Source organism: Theropithecus gelada, chromosome 20 (assembly GCF_003255815.1).
Source record: "Theropithecus gelada isolate Dixy chromosome 20, Tgel_1.0, whole genome shotgun sequence".
Lineage (NCBI taxonomy): Eukaryota > Metazoa > Chordata > Mammalia > Primates > Cercopithecidae > Theropithecus > Theropithecus gelada.
The window spans coordinates 45,599,478-45,619,026 of NC_037688.1; the positions used below are offsets into that span (position 1 = coordinate 45,599,478).

Sequence of the window (19,549 nt, forward strand, 5' to 3'; positions counted from 1 at the left end):
GTCCCCACGACCATGCACGGTGGCCATGATGTCTGGTCTCCCACCTCCGGGAGCTGTGCGTCCACCATCCAGTATGGCACCTGGACACCCCCTCTCCCTTGGCTGCCCCCAGTACTGGGCTCATTGGCAAGTCCTGTGGACTTCACCCTGTGGAACCTCTCCAATCTGCCCATTTCTCTTCATCCCGTCCGCACTGCAACCCCCTGCAGCAAGCTTCTGTCTCTTTCCGTCTCTCACTTGGAGCCTGCCACAGCCTTCTCCACTGTGCTCCCCAAATTCATGCAGGAAAATATATTCCCTCCCCGCACTCCTTTTCCAGTGCTCCAGCCAGACGGGCTTTTCTTTTCTTTTTTTGAGACAGAGTCTCGCTCTTGTTGCCCAGGCTGGAGTGCAGTGGTGTGATCTTGGCTCACCGCAACCTCCACCTCCCGGGTTCAAGCGATTCTCCTGCCTTAGCCTCCCGAGTAGCTGGGATGACAGCCATGCGCCACCACACCCAGATAATTTTGTATTTTTAGTAGAGACAGGGTGTCACCATGTTGGTTGGGCTGGTTGCATACTCCTGACCTCAGGTGATCTGCCCGCCTCGGCCTCCCAAAGTGTTAGGATTACAGGTGTGAGCCACCGCGCCTGGCCGCCAGATGGACTTTTCAAGACACAAATCTGATCCTACCCACTCTGGCCCCAAACTTTGTGAAGTCTTCCCCGTTGCCGCAGGAGCAAGACGACACCCCTTCCTCGCTGACAAGGACGCAGTTGCACCTTCACTACCTTTGCTGCCACATCTCAGCACCTGCCTCCTCTCGTCTCTACCCCCACTATGGCTGTGTGACCCCAGGTGTATCACTCAACCACTCTTACCTTCCTGTTCTTCACAAAGAATAGGGATTACAGTGAAATGTGCCCGGCTCGTGGCCACTCAGCCCGTGGTAACATGAGCACATCTGGGATCAGACCCTCTACTAAACGCTTCGTCACCTCCATGCCATGGACCCCTCCCAATATCCCTGTGAGCTGTGGGATCTAAACACCAGTTCCCAGAGTGGGAAGCCGAGGCTTGAGAGCCTCAGCAACTTGCCAAGGGAAGACTCAGACTCTAAGCCCTGGCTGGGCAAACTCCAAGTCCTCACACTTAAGGGCAGCCAGGCTCAGCGTTCCAGCATTCCACTCGGCCTCCTGGGCTTTTCCTGGGCCGCTGAGTGCATCGTGGATAATTTCTCTTTCTCCACCCCGGTGACATTTTCAGAGAGAGGAACCGTCGGAAGGTTTCAGGGTTTTCTTGACGTGGGCGTTTCGAGGTGTTGACGAAAGGACCTCTGTGACCTTTACGAATGGCCTAGTGCACACACATGTTAAGTGGCCCCCATATCTGGTGCCACACAGGCCAGAGCGCACTTCCTGCTCCTCTTATAACGCCCTCACTAATGTGACTGTAACTTCATTAACTCCAGGGGACCAGATTGGATCCTTGTACCGACTGGTGAGTAAGTGAACCTTCACTGTAGACAGTGGTCTTTGCTGATGACTCGCTACTTCATTTTTTAAAAATTACAGTGAATCAACTATATGCCAATATTGAACAGTGTCTTCCTCTGTTTTAGCTTCCAGAGCAGCAAAATAAAAACTAAATTAAAACCATCAAAAACAAAAAAGTGTAGTAGTTCATGCCTGTAACCCTAACATTTTGGGAGGCTAAGGCAGGAGGATCGCTTGAGTCCAGGAGTTCAGCCTGGACAACGTATTGAGACCTCTAACTCTACAAAAAACAAAAAAATTAGGCAATGATGGTGGTACGTGCCTGTAGTCCCGGCTACTCCGGAGGCTCAGATGGGAAGCTCACTTAAGCCCGAGAGGTGGAGGCTGCAGTGAACTATGATTGCACCACCACACTCCAGCCTGGATGACAGAGCAAGACCCTGATGCAAACAAAACAAAACAAAACAATCAACAACTGCAGCATAGGCACAATCATAGTTGGCTTCATTTCTGATCATGACCTAGTCAGCAGTGGCCTTCAACAAATCTCACTGTAGCTTGTTGGATGGTCACAGACAGATTCACCTTTGCCCACAGGTTCCTTCTCCCGTCCACTCACACCTGTTCATGACGCTGGGCCCAGCATTGCACAAGGCCTGCGGATAGGGAAAAGGCAGCTCCAGACACGGATTTGGGGATGTTCTGAAATAACACGAACAACATCACCCTAAGTTGGTCTGTTTTCGAGCCAGATATTCAGGCATGGATGCTAAGAATTCTTACATGGGCAAGTATTAATATTTGAATGCAGCCGTGATTGAGGTGGAGGTGGAGACAAAAGGCGTGTCTCCCTAGAACATGTTTTGTCTCCACCGCCGGAGGGAATATTCCGTGGCAGCTCCCGCATGCACCCTTTCCCTCCATGTGAGTGGACTCCACACTCTAAGCAAGGTGTTCTGTATTGCAAACTCGGCTTGTGCCTCTCTCCAGCCCTGTGGCCTCGCTGGGCAATTTTTCTAATCTCTTTGGAGCCAATCTTCATGTTGAAAAACGACAGGTCCCATCTTCAGATCGACACCTGTCCCAGTGCTGCCATTCTGTCAAGGCTCCTCCTTGGAGTGTTTGTAAGTCATTTTTACTGCGAAGTAACCCAGCCACCGGCCTCAGGGGAACCTCCGAGCCTAATTCTAGAGGAGACTAACTCGGTAAGGTTGCCCAAGGTCGCATAGCCCATGACTGCACCGAATCCTGTTTTTATTATTGGCAAAAGGGAGCTGGGCAGGAAATTCAAGGTAAAGCATTTTGTTTTTCCCAGTGAAAATAGCTCCCTTGCCCTGTGCTTGGGAGATCAAAGGCATTCTTGCTCATTGCAAATAATTCAGAAAACAGGAGTATAAAGAGGAAAATGAAAGGCAAGGTAATTCTAGATAAGCAGAGGGAGATAACCAGAAATGACATTTCTGGGAATTGCCCTATAGTTTGGGAATTTTTTCCTATGATTACCCACAAATGCACATTTATTCTACATAAACGATAACGTGTGCACATTCACGCCATCACTTTTTTATTTTTTTAGAGCCAGAGTCTCGCTCCGTCGCCAGACTGGAGTGCAGGGGCGCGATCTCGGCTCACGGCAACCTCTGACTCCCGGGCTCAAGCGATTCTCGTGCCTCAGCCTCCCGAGTAGTTGGGATTACAAGGTGCGCGCCACCAGGCCAGGCATAATTTTTGAACTTTTAGTAGGGGGGGGGGTTTCGCCATGTTGGCCACGCTGGTCTCCAACCTCCACCTCAGGTGATCCGCCCACCTCGGCCTCCCAGAGGGCTGGGATTACTGGCGTGAGCCACCATGCCCGGCCGCCATCACTTATTTATATTATGAGTTAGCTGTAGGACATATCTAAGACCATGGTCACTGCTGCGCGCGCTAACTCCCGCGCGCGTGCACTCAGGCCCCTCTGGACAGACGCTGGGGACCCCTGACCACTTATGTCTGGGAAAACGCCACCAAGCGCTCCGGAACCTCAGGGCAGGATCCGCCGCAGCAGCAGGAAGGACCCGCTGGGGGCGCACAGCCCACCTGAGACATTGTAACTACAAGTCCCAGCAACCCTTGGTGCGGGGACAAGACGGACGACCGGAGTCCGGAGAGACTACAAGTCCCGGCAGGCATGGCCCAGACGAAGGGACTACGAGTCCCCGAATCCATGGCTCCCCGCTTGCGCAGGGCACCCTGGGAGGTGTAGTCGTTGAGGGAGCTAATGCCTATTCATTCCGTCTCAAAGAAGATGCAAATTCCTCACACCGTCCACTGAGGTGATTTTTCTCAGGCAGGCCACGTGCGTGGGCGAAAAACGGGGGGAAAAAGCTCTGGGAAGCCGGTACCGTCGCGGAAGAAGGCCGCCTGCGCATGCTCACCAGGAGGCCGAGCGGGAAAAGCGCGCGCAGCTGGCCTCGCTGCCCGCAGGGGGGGCCTGGCCCCAGCCCCGCCCCCGGCCCCGCGCGCCCGGTGAGCCTGCGCGGAGGGCGGGGGCAGAGCGTCGCGGGGAGGGGCTCGCGGCGCCTGCGCAGAGCGGCGGCTTCTCTCGCGAGGACGGACGCCATTATCGCATCTCCCCGACAAACACCACGAGAATTCCGCAGCCCACACGGTAATTGCAGCTCCCGCAGCCGGTCGCGCCTCCGCCTCCCCCTTCCCGCGGGGCGAGAGCGAGAGCGAGATCTCCCTCCTCCCTCCTCCTCCCGCCCGCCGGGCCGCCCGCGCCGCAGCCCCGCCGCCTCCAACCGCCCGGGCCGGGCGAGCGCCCCCCAGGCCCCGCTCCCCGTCCCCGGCCGCGCCCCGGAAGAGGGGCTCCCGCTTCCTCGCTTCCGCACCCCCGGCCCCGCCGTGCCCCGGCGTCCGTTGAGCTGCGGCTGCCGCAGCCCGGCCCGGGGGCCTCGCGCTCCCGACCTCTGCCCCGGGCCTAGCCCCGCGGGAAGGACCCGGGGCCACGGCGGGGAGACTGGAAAGGCCTAGAACCGCGCCCGGGCTCCTCTGGGGACCGAGTCTCCCAAGGGGTCGCTCCTGCTAGCCAGCCGGGAGCGACAGGAACCGTTTTTGTGCCTCCTCCGTGGCTGTGGACTGGAGCCCCATAGCCCGGGACTCGCACATGCAAGTCTCTGGCGAGGCAGCGGAAGGGACGATCCCGGGGCGACCGCCGACCCCGGCGAGGACCCCAGCCCGTCCCCCTAGGGGCCCCGATGAACGAGGACTTCGGGGTGCCCCCTCCCCAGCACGTTTGTGCGATTTCTGTGATCTAGTCCTTAAGAAAGGTGGCCGTTTTTTTTTTTTCGCCCCTAGGATGCAGAAAGTAGATGACATTCCATCCACACTGTGTGAGCAAATTGGAGAGAGTAATAGAGGACTGATGTTTTTCACTGATGAGATGGTAGGGGTTGCCTTGCTATTGGAGAAATACATCATCCCTGAAGAACTGTGAGCAAGTGGAGCGAGTGTGGGCTTTGAAGGGTAGCAAGCTTGCACCCTGACCGGGGAGGGCGCCGGTCACGCAGTTGTTGGTGTGGAACAGGTAATTGCCCTGTTTGGAGTTGCCTGTTCTGCCCGGGAATGTACTCCAGGGCCTGACGGCGATGGCAGAACTATAGTAAATAATAAGAGGAGGCAGTCGTAGGGGCCACTTTTAGCTGGAAGTTCTTGGGGGACAGAAAAATAACTTGGAGTAGTGAGTGCTTCTGAGTAAGCTCAGGAAACAGCAAAGAAAAACTGGATCTGGTCATTTAACACGCAGCTCGCAAATATCCAGTGCTAGAAGCAAACACCAAAACGCGGTAAAATTCTGTATGTAGGTCCACTTCCCGTGTCTGGCAATTAAAATAAGAATATATTCTTGCGATGTTGGATTCTGTCATCATTGGCTTTATTTTTTGGAGATAGGGTTTCACTCTGTCCCCGAGGCTGGAATGCAGTGTGGTGATCTTGGCTCACTGCAGCCTCGGCCTCCCTGGCTCAAGTGATCCTCCCACCGCAGCCTCCTGAGTAGCTGGGACCACAGGCACCACCACCCCTGGCTAATTTTTGTATTTTAGAGGGGGTTTCGCTTGTTGCCCAGGCTGGGGCTTTAATCTTTTTTAAAAAGAATATCCATTTGTGATTCCACGCTGCGTGGGGGCAGCTCAACATCTCGGGTGCTTCACCATGACCTGGGAGGCAGAGGCTGCCCCCACTTTATAGATGAGGTGGCCAGGCCCGCAGACACTAAGGGACTTGCTCAGATGTACAGAGCCAGGGTTCAAATTCAGTCTGTTTGAAGCCTGTATATTTAGTATTTTAATTAATGTATACAATAGGAACATCAGTGAAAGACTTACAGTGAAAAGCAGTGGTCCCCTGCCCCACCTCTCAGCCCCATTCTTCAAAGAGGTTTACATCTTGAGTGGTTTCTTTAGGTCATTCTCCATAGCTCTAAGTAAGCTGATCTTTTTCATTTTTTTCCTGAGATAGGATCCCCAGATGTTGGCCAGGCCGTACTTGAACTCCTGAGCTCAAGTGATCCTCAGCCTCTTTAGTAGACGTTAATACAAGTGTGAGTGACTGCACCTAGTTCTAAGCTGCTACTTGGTTTTACACAGCCTTGACTTTTCTGTTACGATGGGGTGATGGAACCCTTCTGTCATATCCCACCTCTTCTATCCCCTGGACTGTCTGTATCAGGCCTATGTAAATACTGTTCTCTTCACAGACAAATTGAGTGTTTCCCTTCCTGTACAGCATGTTTTTTTTCTGTTAGTCATGGCTTTTCTCTTGGCACTTTCTGTTCCCATCGACTCCTTACATTGTTTTAAATGATCTCAAGGATAGTGTCAGGTCCCCTTCCTCCTTCAGCCCGTAACCTTTTTCTCATCTGGATGGGTTATTCTTTAGCCTGCAGATGAGCCAACCTGATACTTTCCTTTCTTCTGCGGCTGGGTGCGTTCAGAAATGTTTTCATCTCGGCTTTGTTCATTTCCACAGGACCCTCTGGCAGATGCTCTTCCTCTGTGGAGACCCTTCTCCCTCCCTGAACGCTCTTGGATCCTCTCTTTGGTGTTAATGACATTTTACCGTGTGCTGAGGTGTGTGGATTCCTACTCCGGGGACTCTTTGACTCTGGTGCCTTGTCCTTCAGCTCTGGGAAGTTCCCTTGTTCTGTCTGAGAAGTTCTTCCTCTCCAGCTCTGCTCTTCTGTCTTAGGAGTTCCTGTTAGTTTGTGATGGACATTCTAGATGGACCCCCTGGAGTTGCGTCTTTATCCTTCCTTCTGTGTCTTGTTTATTCTCATTTCTGGGAGAGGGCTTTCATATGTCTTCACAATCAAATTTTTAATTTCCAAGCATGTATTTGTCTTGTTCCTTTTTCACAGTAGCTTATTGTTTTACAAATGCCTCATCTCCATGACTCTAGGGAAACTAATAAGGATTCTTTCCAGTTCCTCTTTGTTCTGATTTCTTGTTTCCACTAATGTCACTTAAAAAAGAGTGTTGGCTTTTTGCTCTGTATGGCAAGTCCTCCTCAAATACTGATATTTACTGTTGTCTGAGGCAGGAGGAGGCCGGCGGAGAGCCCGGGTCTGTGGGGTGCTTTTGAAAGAGTCCAGTTTTCCCTTGGGTGATTGGGAGCCTGTACTGTGGGACCTGGAGCGCCAACTTGCAGATACTTTCTCTGGGCTGCTCCGCTTCTTTGGGAGCCCCTTTGCTGGCCGTGGGGGAGTTCGCTCTCCTGTGCGGGACCGACTTGGCAGGTGCAGGTTTGGCCTGTCCGCAGGGCTCTGTGAGGCCTGGAGCGCCACGCCTGTGCCCCCGGTGCTTTCCCTTTACCCTGATTGGGTTCTCTGCATCTGTCAGGAGTGTGTTCTTTCTTGTGGGTTTATAACACTCTATTAAAGATGATGTTAATGGGGTGGGAGGACATCACCTGTGTGGCCAGTCACTTCCCTTGAGCAGTGGTTTGAAAGCCCGTTCTATTCACCCCGCCTTCCTGCTGCCTTGTGGCCTTGGTAATTGCCCACAGTCGATGGGATGAGGTGCCAAGCCACTGTTCCACAGCCGCCTGCGAATTGCGGCGTGGGCTGGTGGCTCTGGCCCTGTGGCCTTGGAGGGCTGCCAGCGTACCTGGGCAAGGCCTGGCAGACCCGTGTGGTAGCAGAGACCCTGACTCTGGCTCCTCGCTGGGTCAGTGTGCCAAGCGGGCGGTCTGCCCTGCTGGTTTCCAGGAGGGCCTGCAGTGAAGCAGTGGCGAGCATACTGGGAGCATGATCTTGCTGCCTGGTAGCTGACTGTCACTGGGAAGTTGTGAGTAGTGAGGTGGGCTCTGTCTTCTGTCTGCCAGAGCCTTGCTAGCAGAGCGGTCCAGGGGCCGGCAGCATCCATGTGTCACTTGGGTATTGGTGAGAAACACAGACTTTTCAGACCCCCCCCCCAGGTTCTCATGCAGAATCAGACTGCAGCTTGGTTAGCTTTTAATTTTCAGGTAGTTTTTGACTTTACAGAAAAGATGGAAAAAATATTTCACTGAGCTTCCCTGTTCTCTTCATCCGCTTCCCCTAATGTTGACATCTTATGGAACCAGGCATCCATATAAATACCAGAAAGTTCACAGCATTATTGCCTAAATGACAGACCTTATTCGAACTTCGGTTTTGCACCAGTGTCCTCTTGCTGTTTTGGGATCCCCTCTAGGACCCCACACTTAATGTCCTCCTGTCTGTGATATTTACATAGTCACAAAGTATCTCCCCCAGGACGTACATCACAAAGGGAGAAATAAAATTGTAGCCTCTTGGTGGAAAAACCCAGCAGATATTGCGTGAAGCAAGTGATCAGGGTAACACCATCAGTCATAAGATGTTGACACCAAGGACCCAGTGTGACACATCACTTCTCTGGCAGTGTTGCCAGAAATGCAGTCTCATCATGACAAAATGCTGCACCCAACCCGGGGGATGCTCACCACAGTCCTTGCCAGTGCCTCTCAAAAGTGTCCGGGTCTTGAAAGACAGGGAGGCTTAGAATTTCTTGCAGGCAGGTGGCTCGATGATGTGTGCACCGTGGTCTACACGGAAGGGCTTCCCTCAGCCTTGAGGGAGGTGAAGGAGTAGGGGCTTGGGGGCTCCAGGCACAGGTGCTGGGCGGTGGGCCTCAGTGGTCTTGCAGCTCCCCTGTCACGCTTGTTAGCCTTTGGGTTCCTCGTTGTCTTCATTGATACTGTACAAATCCCAAAAACTCCAGTTACACGATTAAGTGATTTACATGACATGGCGTCGCAAGGCTGACTTGAAAATGTCCGTGTAACTCAGAGCACCGGTTTAGCCACTGAAATCTAGAGAAACTAAACATTTCCTCATTTGGAAGGAAAGACTTCTGGGGGAAAGTAAATTCGAGGGTCTCCATGAGAATGTCTGAGATGAAAGCTTTAGAAAGCCCTCCCTGTGCCTGAGGTAGATAAACATCGATGTTTTCTCTTCACACGGGTGATGGCGGTGAAAGGATGACTTCATTTGGCTTGGTCAGCAGAAGTGCTCTGAACCATCCGGAACTTTGGGGGCTGTGGGAAGGAGTTTCAGGAAGTTGAAAACATTATTGGGTGGAATTGCACTGTTGCAGTTTGCTGTGAAAAAGCTACGCTTGTTTTGTTCGTCAGCTGCACCCGGGGCCCATCAGCCCCGGCAGGAGAAGAATGGGGCCAGCGATTGGTACACGGCCTTCCCGGCCGCAGAGCTGCCTGCTTTGGTTGTAATCGTAGGCAAGCTCAGGTTTCTGCGTCTGCATGTCCCGGTGGGCTCGCCTGGGACTCCCCTTTGTCTGTTGTACAAGACTCTACTCTGCCCGCCCTTTTGGAAGACAGGATGCCTCCATCCTCAAGGAGTAGAGAAACACTCTCCCCATCCTCCATCCTGACCCCCATGCGGGGGGTGAAGTGCGTCCCAGAAGCCCCCTCTCCCGGGTGCCATAAGTCTCAGAGAGGAGCACCCCGGGGCCTCCGTGACAGGAGCCTGTGAGTGTCTTTGGTTAAAATGTGCAGGAGGTGTTAACTCCTAAGCTGCCAGCAGATGGTGGGCCGAGATGCTGTGAGGTCACAGGAACTTGATTCCTGTTGTGAAAGAGCCGCTCTGCCCCTTTCGCGACTACACTCAGTCAAGAACCGTCCAGTTTGATGAAACGTTTTGGATCGTCACCGTGCATGGTGGCTGCTCCCACGTGAGGTGTCTCTCTGCGGAGGGGGTCAGTGGTGGTGGAGGACACCGCAGTGCTCCAGTCGGAACCCACAGGTTACCAGCTTACAGCGTGGGAGCTGTGGAAGGATACATGGAGAGGAGGCTGCAGTGAAACACCTGGGAAAGCTGGGCAGAATGGAGCGGGGGCAGATATTGGCCATGGTCACCTCCCCTCTGCTCGTCTGTGTCCACGTTCTGTCGTCGTCAAGACCAGATCCTGTGTGGACCGGGTGGGCCGGTGTGGAGTCCTGTCAGGCGACCTGGGGCGGTTTTGAGCTAAGCCCACGGAGGCCTGCAGCAGGGCCCTGTGCTGACAAACTTTTCGCTAATAACCAGTTGCCTTCTGTGTCTGAGAGAAGGCCGTTGTGGCCTGTAGTGATTTCCCTTTTCCCTCGAGATGAAAAGTCATCAACTATCTGGAAGCAAAACTTAATCTTCCTGAAAGTAGAAACGTGTTTGCATGGAGCCGGGAGGGAGAACCTGGTGCGTGCTTGGCATTTCCTTGCTGATGTGAATGCACTTCTCGTAAATGTGGCAGAACGCCTTCACCGTTCACCAGAAGACGCAGCAGGGGGAATTGGGCCACGGTCCCCACTGTCATCATGGCACGCTGCAAGCTCCGTGGGTGGTGGTGGCCAGGGTGCGGACAACCACTGCCGATGCGTATCCTCATGTGAGCTCAGCTCTTGTGTCGGTGGGAGCTGGGGTTGGGTCCCTGAGCAGAGTATCGCCACCGCCAGCCTGCATTTTGTGCTGGAATGCTTCCCTAAGATTCAAAAAGTTCACACCCTATGTGTTTTTAGACTGAATCTGACACAGAAGGCTGGGTGCCCTGTTTCCCAGCTAACAGTTGTTGTGGCTGTCAGTGGGCAAACACAGTTTGCAATAATTGGCCTGTTGTCTTACAATTTCTGGTTCTCTTTGTGGTGTAGGTCATGTTAGGTGGTGGTCCTTGGTCACTTGTGCCACGTGCCCTCATGTTCTTGAACTCTGAGTCCCTAGAAACTGGCACTGGTCTTATTTGAGTGCGTTATTTTTCAAACTTTGGATCTGAACCCAAATCAATTGAATGGGCCATGGCCAGCATTAAGAATACTGGATAAAAAGGAGCGTGTCTTGGATAAAAAGGAGCGTGACTCAGAGTGGCTAAGGGGTAGGTATCGACTCAGGAAACTTGCAGTGATGAGTGTATGAACTTATCGTAGCCCCGGTCGAGAGCGTGGAAACCACTCTTTTGTGATGTGCGTCTACTAGCAGATGGTTATGCACAGCATTTGACTGAATTTGGGTAACTCTGGATGTAGTGTGTAAAGTATTTTTTAAAAGACCATTCACTGGGCCAGGCATGGTGGCTTATGCCTGTAATCCCAGTGCTTTGGAAGGCGGAAGCTGGAGGATCACTTGAGCCCAGGAATTCGAGGCTGCAGGGCTGCAGTGAGCCACGATTGTGCCACTGCACTCCCGCCTGGGTAGCAGAGTGAGACCCTGTCTCAAGAAAAAACAAACAAAAGCTATTCCCCTTAAGCCAGTGGCTTAGGGCTGGCTGTAATTGAACATGTGGCCTCTCATCCAAGTTCATTTTAATCTGTGGTAATCAGACTAATAACCTCGCAGTAGAAAACCCACCAGTGAGCTCAGCGGCACAAACTCACAGCCCAGCAACGTTTGCAGAGGGGAAGGCCCAGAATGCTTGGAGGCTTCAGGATCCATCCTTCGCAGAGAGAATTCTCATGGGGGAGGGAGAACCTCGAGGCTCCTTGGGACTGAGGGGAGCATCCTCAGCATGATGTTCGCACCTACGCCGGGGACTGGATGGTGACACCATGCATGCACCATGGGGATCTTTGTGGAGTTCACCGATGGATCCCAAAGGCCCAGAACGGGACGGCACGCTTTTCTGCGAAAGGCCCAGAACGGGACGGCGCGCTTTTCTGCGAGGGGTCAGAGTATGTTTCTGGCCGTGTGGGGCGTGGGATGTCTTGTGCTGCTGTGAAGCCGCTCACTCTGCTGTCGTGCTGAAAAGCAGGCACCTTATTTGTGGACACTGACATTTGAGTTTTATGTAATTTTCTCATCATGAAATGTTGTTCTTTTGTTATTTTTCTGTTTTAAAATGTAAAACCCATTCCTGGCTCACAGGCTGCATAGAAGCAGGTGGAGAGCTGGGCTGGGTTGTGGGCCCTTGCGTGCCACCCCTTGACCTACAGTGTGTTTGCCCTGGGAAGGAATAAGACGAGGTTGTGTAGCGAGGCAGTGGCTGAATGGGGAGAGGCCTGGGCCCTGCACAGAGGAGCTGAGGTGTGAGGCTGCCTGCGAGGGAGGTGGCTGACCAGGCTTGGTACTAGCAGGCTCTCTGGGGAGGAGGCCCTGTGGGGGAAAAGCGCTGGCCACAGGAGGGCTTGGCAGCCATGGTCTTCCTGCTGCAGCCCGTGTGGTTTTGGGAGGGATGCACAGAGCATTGGGGGACAAAGAGACGGCCAGATCAGAGTGTGTGTGGCAGAGGGGCGATGCCTCCCTTCAGAGCCATGGGCGCCAGCGTACTTGGTGAGAGGCCAGGTCCCAGGTGAGGGGGTGGGCCAAGGGCGAGTCAGGGAGGGAGAAGTCTCAGGATGCGGAAGGGCGAGATGAGAGCAGGGTGATGAGGGCGGGGCCACAGAGAGGTGCCCTGGTGGGACTTCTGGTAGTATTCTTGGGGAGAAAGATAACGGAAGTGAGGAGGGTTCAGCTGTGGAAGTGCTGGGATGACTGATCCGAGTGACCATGGCCTAGACGGAGTTTAAACCCTGGACTGAAGAAAGTGCCGGTGAGAGGTCAAGGCAGGAGATGAAGACCTGAGGGTGACAGGTGTCCCTGGCACTTCCTACCCCCGCCCTGGGAGATGGTCCCCAGGGGCACCTTCACTGGGGGCTGGCCCTCATGCACACCAGCCAAAACCCCTGCCCACCTTCTGGGGGCTTCTGGAGCAGAGCAGAGGCCCCGCGGACCATGAGGATGGCTGCAAGGAGGGGACATGTGAAACACTTGCCGAGTGCAGGTGCCCACGCAGCCAGGAGCTTGCCTGTAGGGCTTGTGTCTGACACCTGGGAGATGAATTTCAGTCTGATGGTGGATCTGGATCTAGATGGCTTGCTTGGGATTCAGCAGCGAGTGGGAACAGACCGCACTTGAGGATGGGCTTAGGTGAGGGTTTGGAACATGCTTGAAGAGTTTGGCAGGCAAGGATTTGGTCATAGCAGGTGGATCACATCGTGTATTGGGAGGGTTTTGCTATTTTTATCCTAAAGACATACTTGTTTGCAAACCTTTATTTTGGAACAGTTTGAGATGTGTACATATGTGGCAGAGAGAGCGTAGGGAGTAGCCCAGTTTCTCCTGTTGTTGACAAGACGCCTGACCGCAGTTCCGGCACAGCGTTGGGCATGCCCGGCCGACTCAGCAGGTGAGCTGTGTCACGAAATCAGTGATTCTGCTCTGATAAAACGGAAAGTCCACGGAAAGCACTTTCGTTGTATTTTGAAGTTGGTGATTGTTGAGGAATTATTTGAGTTGCTAGTTGAACTAGCTGCTTTTTTCGTGCAACACTGTAAAAGAATAATTGACGATTTATTGACATCTCTCACTAAATGAATGAAGTTAGCCTGTCACCTCAAATAAGTTAACTAACAGTGTTTGTTGTCAGTGGTAAAGTTTGAGCTGTCAGGTAAAGTTGGAATTTTGGAAAGTTTGTCTCTGCCACCGTGAGCCCGAGAGCGCCCAGTAAAGAGGATGCCAGTGCTAGTGCTGACAAACTGTATGCGTTGGATATTAGAGACTGAACATGCGCAAGAGCTGCCTAATTCGGTGAACCAGCATTTTCCAGATGATTGATGCAGGATCATGCCTGGGTAAAAGATCCGTTTACAGTACAAGTCAAGCCAATGGATTTTAAAGCCATAAAGTGCAGAAGCTCATGGATACAGTTCAGATTCCACATTGCAAACAGCCTTTAAGGAAAAATAAAACACACTTGTTGCATTTTGGTGTGGTGTTAAAGAAGAATCTCCACAATTATCTGAAGAGGCTCTTAAAATACTTTTCCCTTGTCTAACTGCATCTCCTTGTGAGGCTGCATTTTATTTTTTTTGTACTTTTTGTAGAGACAGGGTTTTGCCATGTTGCCCAGGTTGTTCTCGAATTCCTGGACTCACAGAATCTGCCCCCCGGGCCTCCCAAAGTGCTGGGATTACAGGCATGAGCCACTTTGCCTGGCAAGGCTGCATTTTTGTCATATGCGTCGACCAAAACAACGTATCACAGCAGACCACAAGTGGAAGCAGATCTAGTTGTTTTCTATTAAGCCAGGCATTAGAGATTTGTAAAAATGTAAAACAATGTCCCTCTTCTCACTGAGGTTTTGTTGTTGTTCTTTGGAAGCTATAGTTATTTTTCATAAAACTTGTTTTGTATGTACTATGAATGTTTGTCCCCTTTCAAACTTGTGTTCAAAGTTGATCCCCAGTGTCACAGTATTAAGAAGTGGGTCTGTTAAGAGGTGATTAGGTCACAGGGGCTCAGCCCTCAGGAATGCGTTAGTGCATTTATAGACTAATGGGCTCTCCTTGTGGTGGGTTAGTGATCATGAGAGGGGGTCTGTAATAAAAGCCAGTTTGGGTGTCTCTTGTATCCCCACCAGCAGGAAGGTACTCCCAGATGGGGCCCCTGGACCTTGGACTTCCCAGCCTCCTGAACTATAAGAAATACATTTCTTAGGCCAGGCACAGTGGCTCATGCCCATAATCCCAGCAGTTTGGGAGGATGAGGCGGGTGTATTAGCTGAGGTCGGGAGTTCAAGACCAGCCTGACCAACATGGTGAAACCCTGTCTCTACTAAAAATAAAAAAAATTAATCTGGTGCAGTCACGTGCGCCTGTAGTCCCAGCTACTCTGGAGGCTGAGGCAGGAGAATCACTTGAACCTGGGAGGTGGAGGTTGCAGTGAGCTGAGATCATGCTATTGCACTCCAGTCTGGGCTGCAGAGCGAGACTTTATCTCAAAAACAAAAAACAAAAAACAAAAAACATTTCTTTATGTAATAAATTACCAGTCTCAGATATTCAGTTATAGCAACAGAAAATGGACTAAGGCAGCTTGATACGTGATGTGTTGATTTGTATGATTTTTAAATGAATTAACAAATATTCAAACATTTTTTGTTCTAATTTCAAATATGGCAAATATTGATAGGTATAATTTATACAAGTACAAGCTCTTCGGGACCCTCAGTAGCTTTAGGATGGTGAAGAGGACCCTGAGGCCGGAAAGTCAGAACTACTGCCTTAGAACCTACACGTTTCTTAAGATGTATCCCTAGAAATTATGTATGCTCAGGTGAAATTGTGCATGCTAATATGTTCAGGTTTGGAATTTGACCACTCACTTACAAATGTGAATTTTTCTCCCCTTTTCCCCGCAAGCACACGTTTGGAGGGCCGTCTTAAAGAAAAAGCCGTGTTGCCTGAATGATGCCAAGAATAAGTGGAAGCCGTCGGGAGAAGTGTTCTTGCTTCTTTCTGATTTCCTGCTTATCTAGTATCTAATCGGTCATTTCCAGTCTTCTTTCCTGTTATTTCCCATCTCATTCTTGTACGTTCCACTTCAGACTGATTTAGGGCAAAAGAAGTAAGCTGAGACTTTTTCACATATCTCGGTTTAATAAAAATTGACTTCTTCGTGTCAGTTCATCCTGCCTTTCTCATTATTTCTTTGTTTCTAGACTTACATCCCGAGAGGATTTGACTAAATGGAATGATTAATTTCTTGGCAGTTTCCTCGTTTCTGGAGATTTAGCTTTTTACCAGGTACTGCTTAGTCTCGTCTTTAAATGGGAGTTCCTGTCCTAATTTTTATGGCTCTTCGGACTTGCCATTCCAACTCAGGTGGCCTGGGAGTCTCCACACGGAAGCCATCCGAGGAGAAGGGCGGTAGGACGAGCTGGGGACGGGCTGGGAGCTTGGTGGCTGTGGTCCCTCCTGTCACTTGACTGTCTCAGGCGGCTTCTCTCCCTGTCGCAGGCACTGTGACTGCTTAGGATTGCGCCTCACTCGTGCATGTTCATGGGCGTTCCCCACTCAGTTCCTGAGTGCAGTGCAGGCCAGGCCCTGTGCTAACTTTTTGCCAGCAGGGAATATACTCAGTTCATATTTTTGTCATCCATAAAGTGAGGTAGTCCCTTTAAGACATGTAAGGAGTATCTATGGCTGTGGAATGCATCTTTTTAGACTGGCCGCTCTGCATGGATCTGATGACGGTAGGTACTGTGATTCACACCACGTCAGAGCCCCGCTCTGGGAGGTGACACATCTGGGCTATATTGTTCCACTTCCTGTGGAAATAACTGCGTCCAAGTTAGATGCAGCCTTAGGGCTTTTCTGAAGGCTTGATAGAAGAAACAGCTCTATGAAGAATGTCTGCTCTAAAAGTACTGATGGGAACAAACCCGTTACATTGTAAGACCCCCTAATGATGCCTGTGATGCGGCTTAGACAGCGGCGGCGGAGATCCTGGTGTTGAACACAGGGAGCCTTGCTTGACTTTCCTTGCCGCTGTTTTTCGTGTGATACTGATAATCTATAGCAGTTTATTTTTTAACTTTTACTGTTAAAGCCAAGTTTTATGCCCAGTTACAGTGGGTTTCCTTTTATTCCTCTTCTAATGGCTTTGCGGTTTTGTTTTATGGGTGTCCAATATTTTTGAAATAGTAATAGCAAAATTCAATACCTTTGCAGCTGTGTGTTTCACCGAATGACCAGCTGCCGTTAGCCTTTGCTGACAGTGGGTGGGCACTGTTAGATGTGTCAGTCACACTGATTCCACGTTCATGAACTGAGCAGTTAGATTTGTCACTTAATTATAGCACAGCCCGTACTGAAATCAGGACATGGGCACAACACACTTTGAAAACCTTAATCCTTGGTTTTTAAATAGAATTTCTGACATTCATCATTGTGCACTGGGGAATGACGTCGGTGGTGTGTTCTCACTGGACTCATCACAGATGTATTCACTGGGTATGGCGCGGGCTGGGCCTAGTGCCCGGCCGTGAACACAACCATGCTGATTCCTGCCCTCGTGAAGCTCACCTTCTAGCAGGAGACACTAAGCAAGAGAAACCTTTCAGATGTGTAGTAAGTCAGACAGTAGAGCAGGAAAGGCTGTTGTGCACATCAGTGTTGCCGAGGTGTCCAGGAGGCGTGCAGGGGCGACCAGCGCCGTGGTAGGGCCCCGAGCTGGGTGTGTCCCTGAGAAGCACGGTTCGGAGGCCCAAATGCAGGGTCCGAATGTGGCGGGGAGGAGAGCCCAAGGGGCTGCAGAGGGCCCGTGAGATGGGAAACCCTTGGAGGGCTTGGAGCAGATAAGGGACGTAGCCTGGCATGTGTTTTTATGTGACGCCTTGAGCGCTCTTTATTGTGATCACAGCAGAGGTGCAGGTGACAGTGAGATGGCCGTGTGTGAGCCAGGTCTGAGGGGCTGGCCTGGGTCTAGGTTGGGAGTGCCGGGCTGGGAAGACGAGGCCGGATCAGGGTGAGGGAGAGGAGAACCCAGGAGGACTGAAGTTTTGGCCTGAGCATCTGGGAAGTGGGTGTTGCTTTAAATTGAGCTGGAAAGTGTGGGAGAAACAGGTTGATTTGAGGTGGGTGCCAGGAGGTCAGTTTGGACGTGTTAGAATGGAGACGACCCCCTAGGGGAGACGCCTAGTAGGTGGTATGCTGTGTGGCCTGCAGTTCACGTGCGAGGTCTGAGCTGTATGCGCCATTGGCATGGAGATGTATCTGAAGCCACAGGCCGATGAGCCGCTGGGTCAGTGCTGACTGAGCAGAGGTCCCAGGGCTGTGCCCTGGGTATCCTCAAGTTAGGAAGTGGATGTGGGACCAGCAGAGAGAGTAGAGGAGTGGGGGCCAGGCAGGGAGGACAGCGTGGGGAGGAGCTAGAATGAGCCGCTCAGGCCTTGTGGTGGGGAGAGTATGGGCAGCATTTGGGCTGGAGCAGTTTTTGGGGAGTAACTGAGTGACAACCCGAAGCGGGGGATCTTGAGGGGATGTGAGCACCGAAAATGGAGACTGCAAGTACAGGTGGGGGGGCTTCTGAGGAATTTTATCTGAAAAGGAACAGAGAATGGGGCTGCAGCTGGAGGGGCAGGAAGGAGGGCGGCAGGCAACGTGGGGGAAGGGTGTGTGAGGGTGATGCTGAGGGACCAGGGGGAGGGGTGCTGACTGGGTGCGGGGCACATGCCCGAGGAGCGTTCTTGGGAACTGAGAGGGAGGAGAGCAGGATCACCCACTGAGCCTGAGGCGCAGAGGGTCCAGGAGCAGGGAGAGTTGGCAGGGCTGGGCAGGGCTGGGCAAGCTGGGTGGGGCTCGTGGCATCAGGCACACCTGAGGTTGATTGGCTGTGGATTCTCTCCCTATCCCTGCCCGGATGTGTGGGTCCCCATGCCTTGGTGGCTGAGAGGTGGATTTAAGGCCGGGTTAAAGGTGGTTCTGTAAAGTTTATCAGGATTTGATGTCGTTGACCTTGTCTGTAGACACATCACTTTGTTTTAGAAACAGTTTCACAGGTAATAAATAAATAAGGCCTATGGAAAGCTCAGCAGTCCAGGAGGGTGGAGTGGACGGGAGAGTGAGGCTCGCGCGGTTGGAGCGTCCCTGCTCTGGGTAGCCTGAGGTTTGCTGTTCGTCATCCCCGACCGTCTTGTACGTGTTTACACACATGGACAGATGACCACACGTGGTGGACACCATGTTTAGGAAGCAGAATTGGGATCATATCGTCTGCACTGCTGTGCAACTTTCCACTTGTGTGCCTTCCTGTCGCTGTCATGTTCTGGAGGTCTTTCCATTTTGTTTCACGTGATTCAATCAGTCTCATCCGTGTGAATGACTTTGTGGAGTCTGGCAGTCTGGGTGGGCCTGGATTCTTCACCACTCCTATTCTACTGGACATTCACAGTGTTACTCTGGGCTGTAGGCCCTGCTTTTCCATATGTGCCCTGAGCCCTGCACCTTTTGGTGGACTTGGTAGGGTTCTGAATAGTCATCACAGTAAGAGGCTTGCTTGAGCATTAGTCTCAGTCCAGCTGTTTTATTGTATTAAGACTGGACTATCCCCAGGACTTCTGAGAAATGGCAAATTTAATTTGCCAAAATAGCAACCACAGGCATTGCTGTGTTCCAGTTTTCTTGGGCTTGTTGCCCTAGTTTTTTCTATTGAAATCTTTACTGTTAGCAGAATTTTAAATGACTCTTGATCCTGGCAACAGAGGCGTTCTGAGTAAACAACTTGAATACTGTGTGGTGTCCTCATTTGGAAGAGGTTAGGATTCAGGATTTTATGGTGAATGCAGAGTATTTTCTGAAGCTACTTGCAGAGCTTTTAGAAACTAGGAAAAAGCTTGAATTGGACATTTAAAGCTATTTCCACCAACCCCTTAAGGGAGGCAGGAATTTAACCTGGACTCTGGGGACCCAGGGCCAAACGTTTGTGGAAGTGCCTCAGGGCATATCCTTGGGTTTAGTCTGGCTGCATGTGGTGGGCTCCAGAATAGCCTGTTTTGAACCAGGTGGTTGGTTATTTTCCTTTGCTTTGAGGAAGTCCGAGGCAGACAGCCTGGGCCTGTGTGGCAGCTTCCTGGATGGGCGGGGCCTGGGCTCCTTCCTTCCAGGGCTTTGCTCCTCGGTGCCAGCTCCTGCTGTCTCTTTCCATGCCTGCACCAATGGGAGGAGGAGCAAGGAAGAAGGGACAAGGCCAGAGGCCAGGGCCTCTGAAGGAGGTTTCCCCGGGGGCTTCCGT

At 51.8% G+C, this 19,549-nt stretch overlaps 1 protein-coding gene across 3 annotated transcripts in view; it reads left to right on the top strand.

Moving 5' to 3' along the window:
- The first annotated feature begins 2,438 nt into the window (after positions 1-2,438).
- The window catches only part of BANP (BTG3 associated nuclear protein), a 128,908-nt gene continuing 111,797 nt past the window's right edge, over positions 2,439-19,549 (top strand). For 2 of the 3 annotated variants that reach the window (XM_025371081.1, XM_025371082.1), the window contains exon 1: positions 4,049-4,126. Coding sequence is in view for 1 of the 3 variants with exons in the window: in XM_025371079.1 (XP_025226864.1) it covers positions 2,517-2,681 (165 nt within the window). In the remaining 2 variants the exon portion in view is untranslated. Of the gene's footprint in view, positions 2,682-4,048; positions 4,127-19,549 lie in introns of those variants that run through there. The other variant, XM_025371079.1, reaches the window with a different exon arrangement.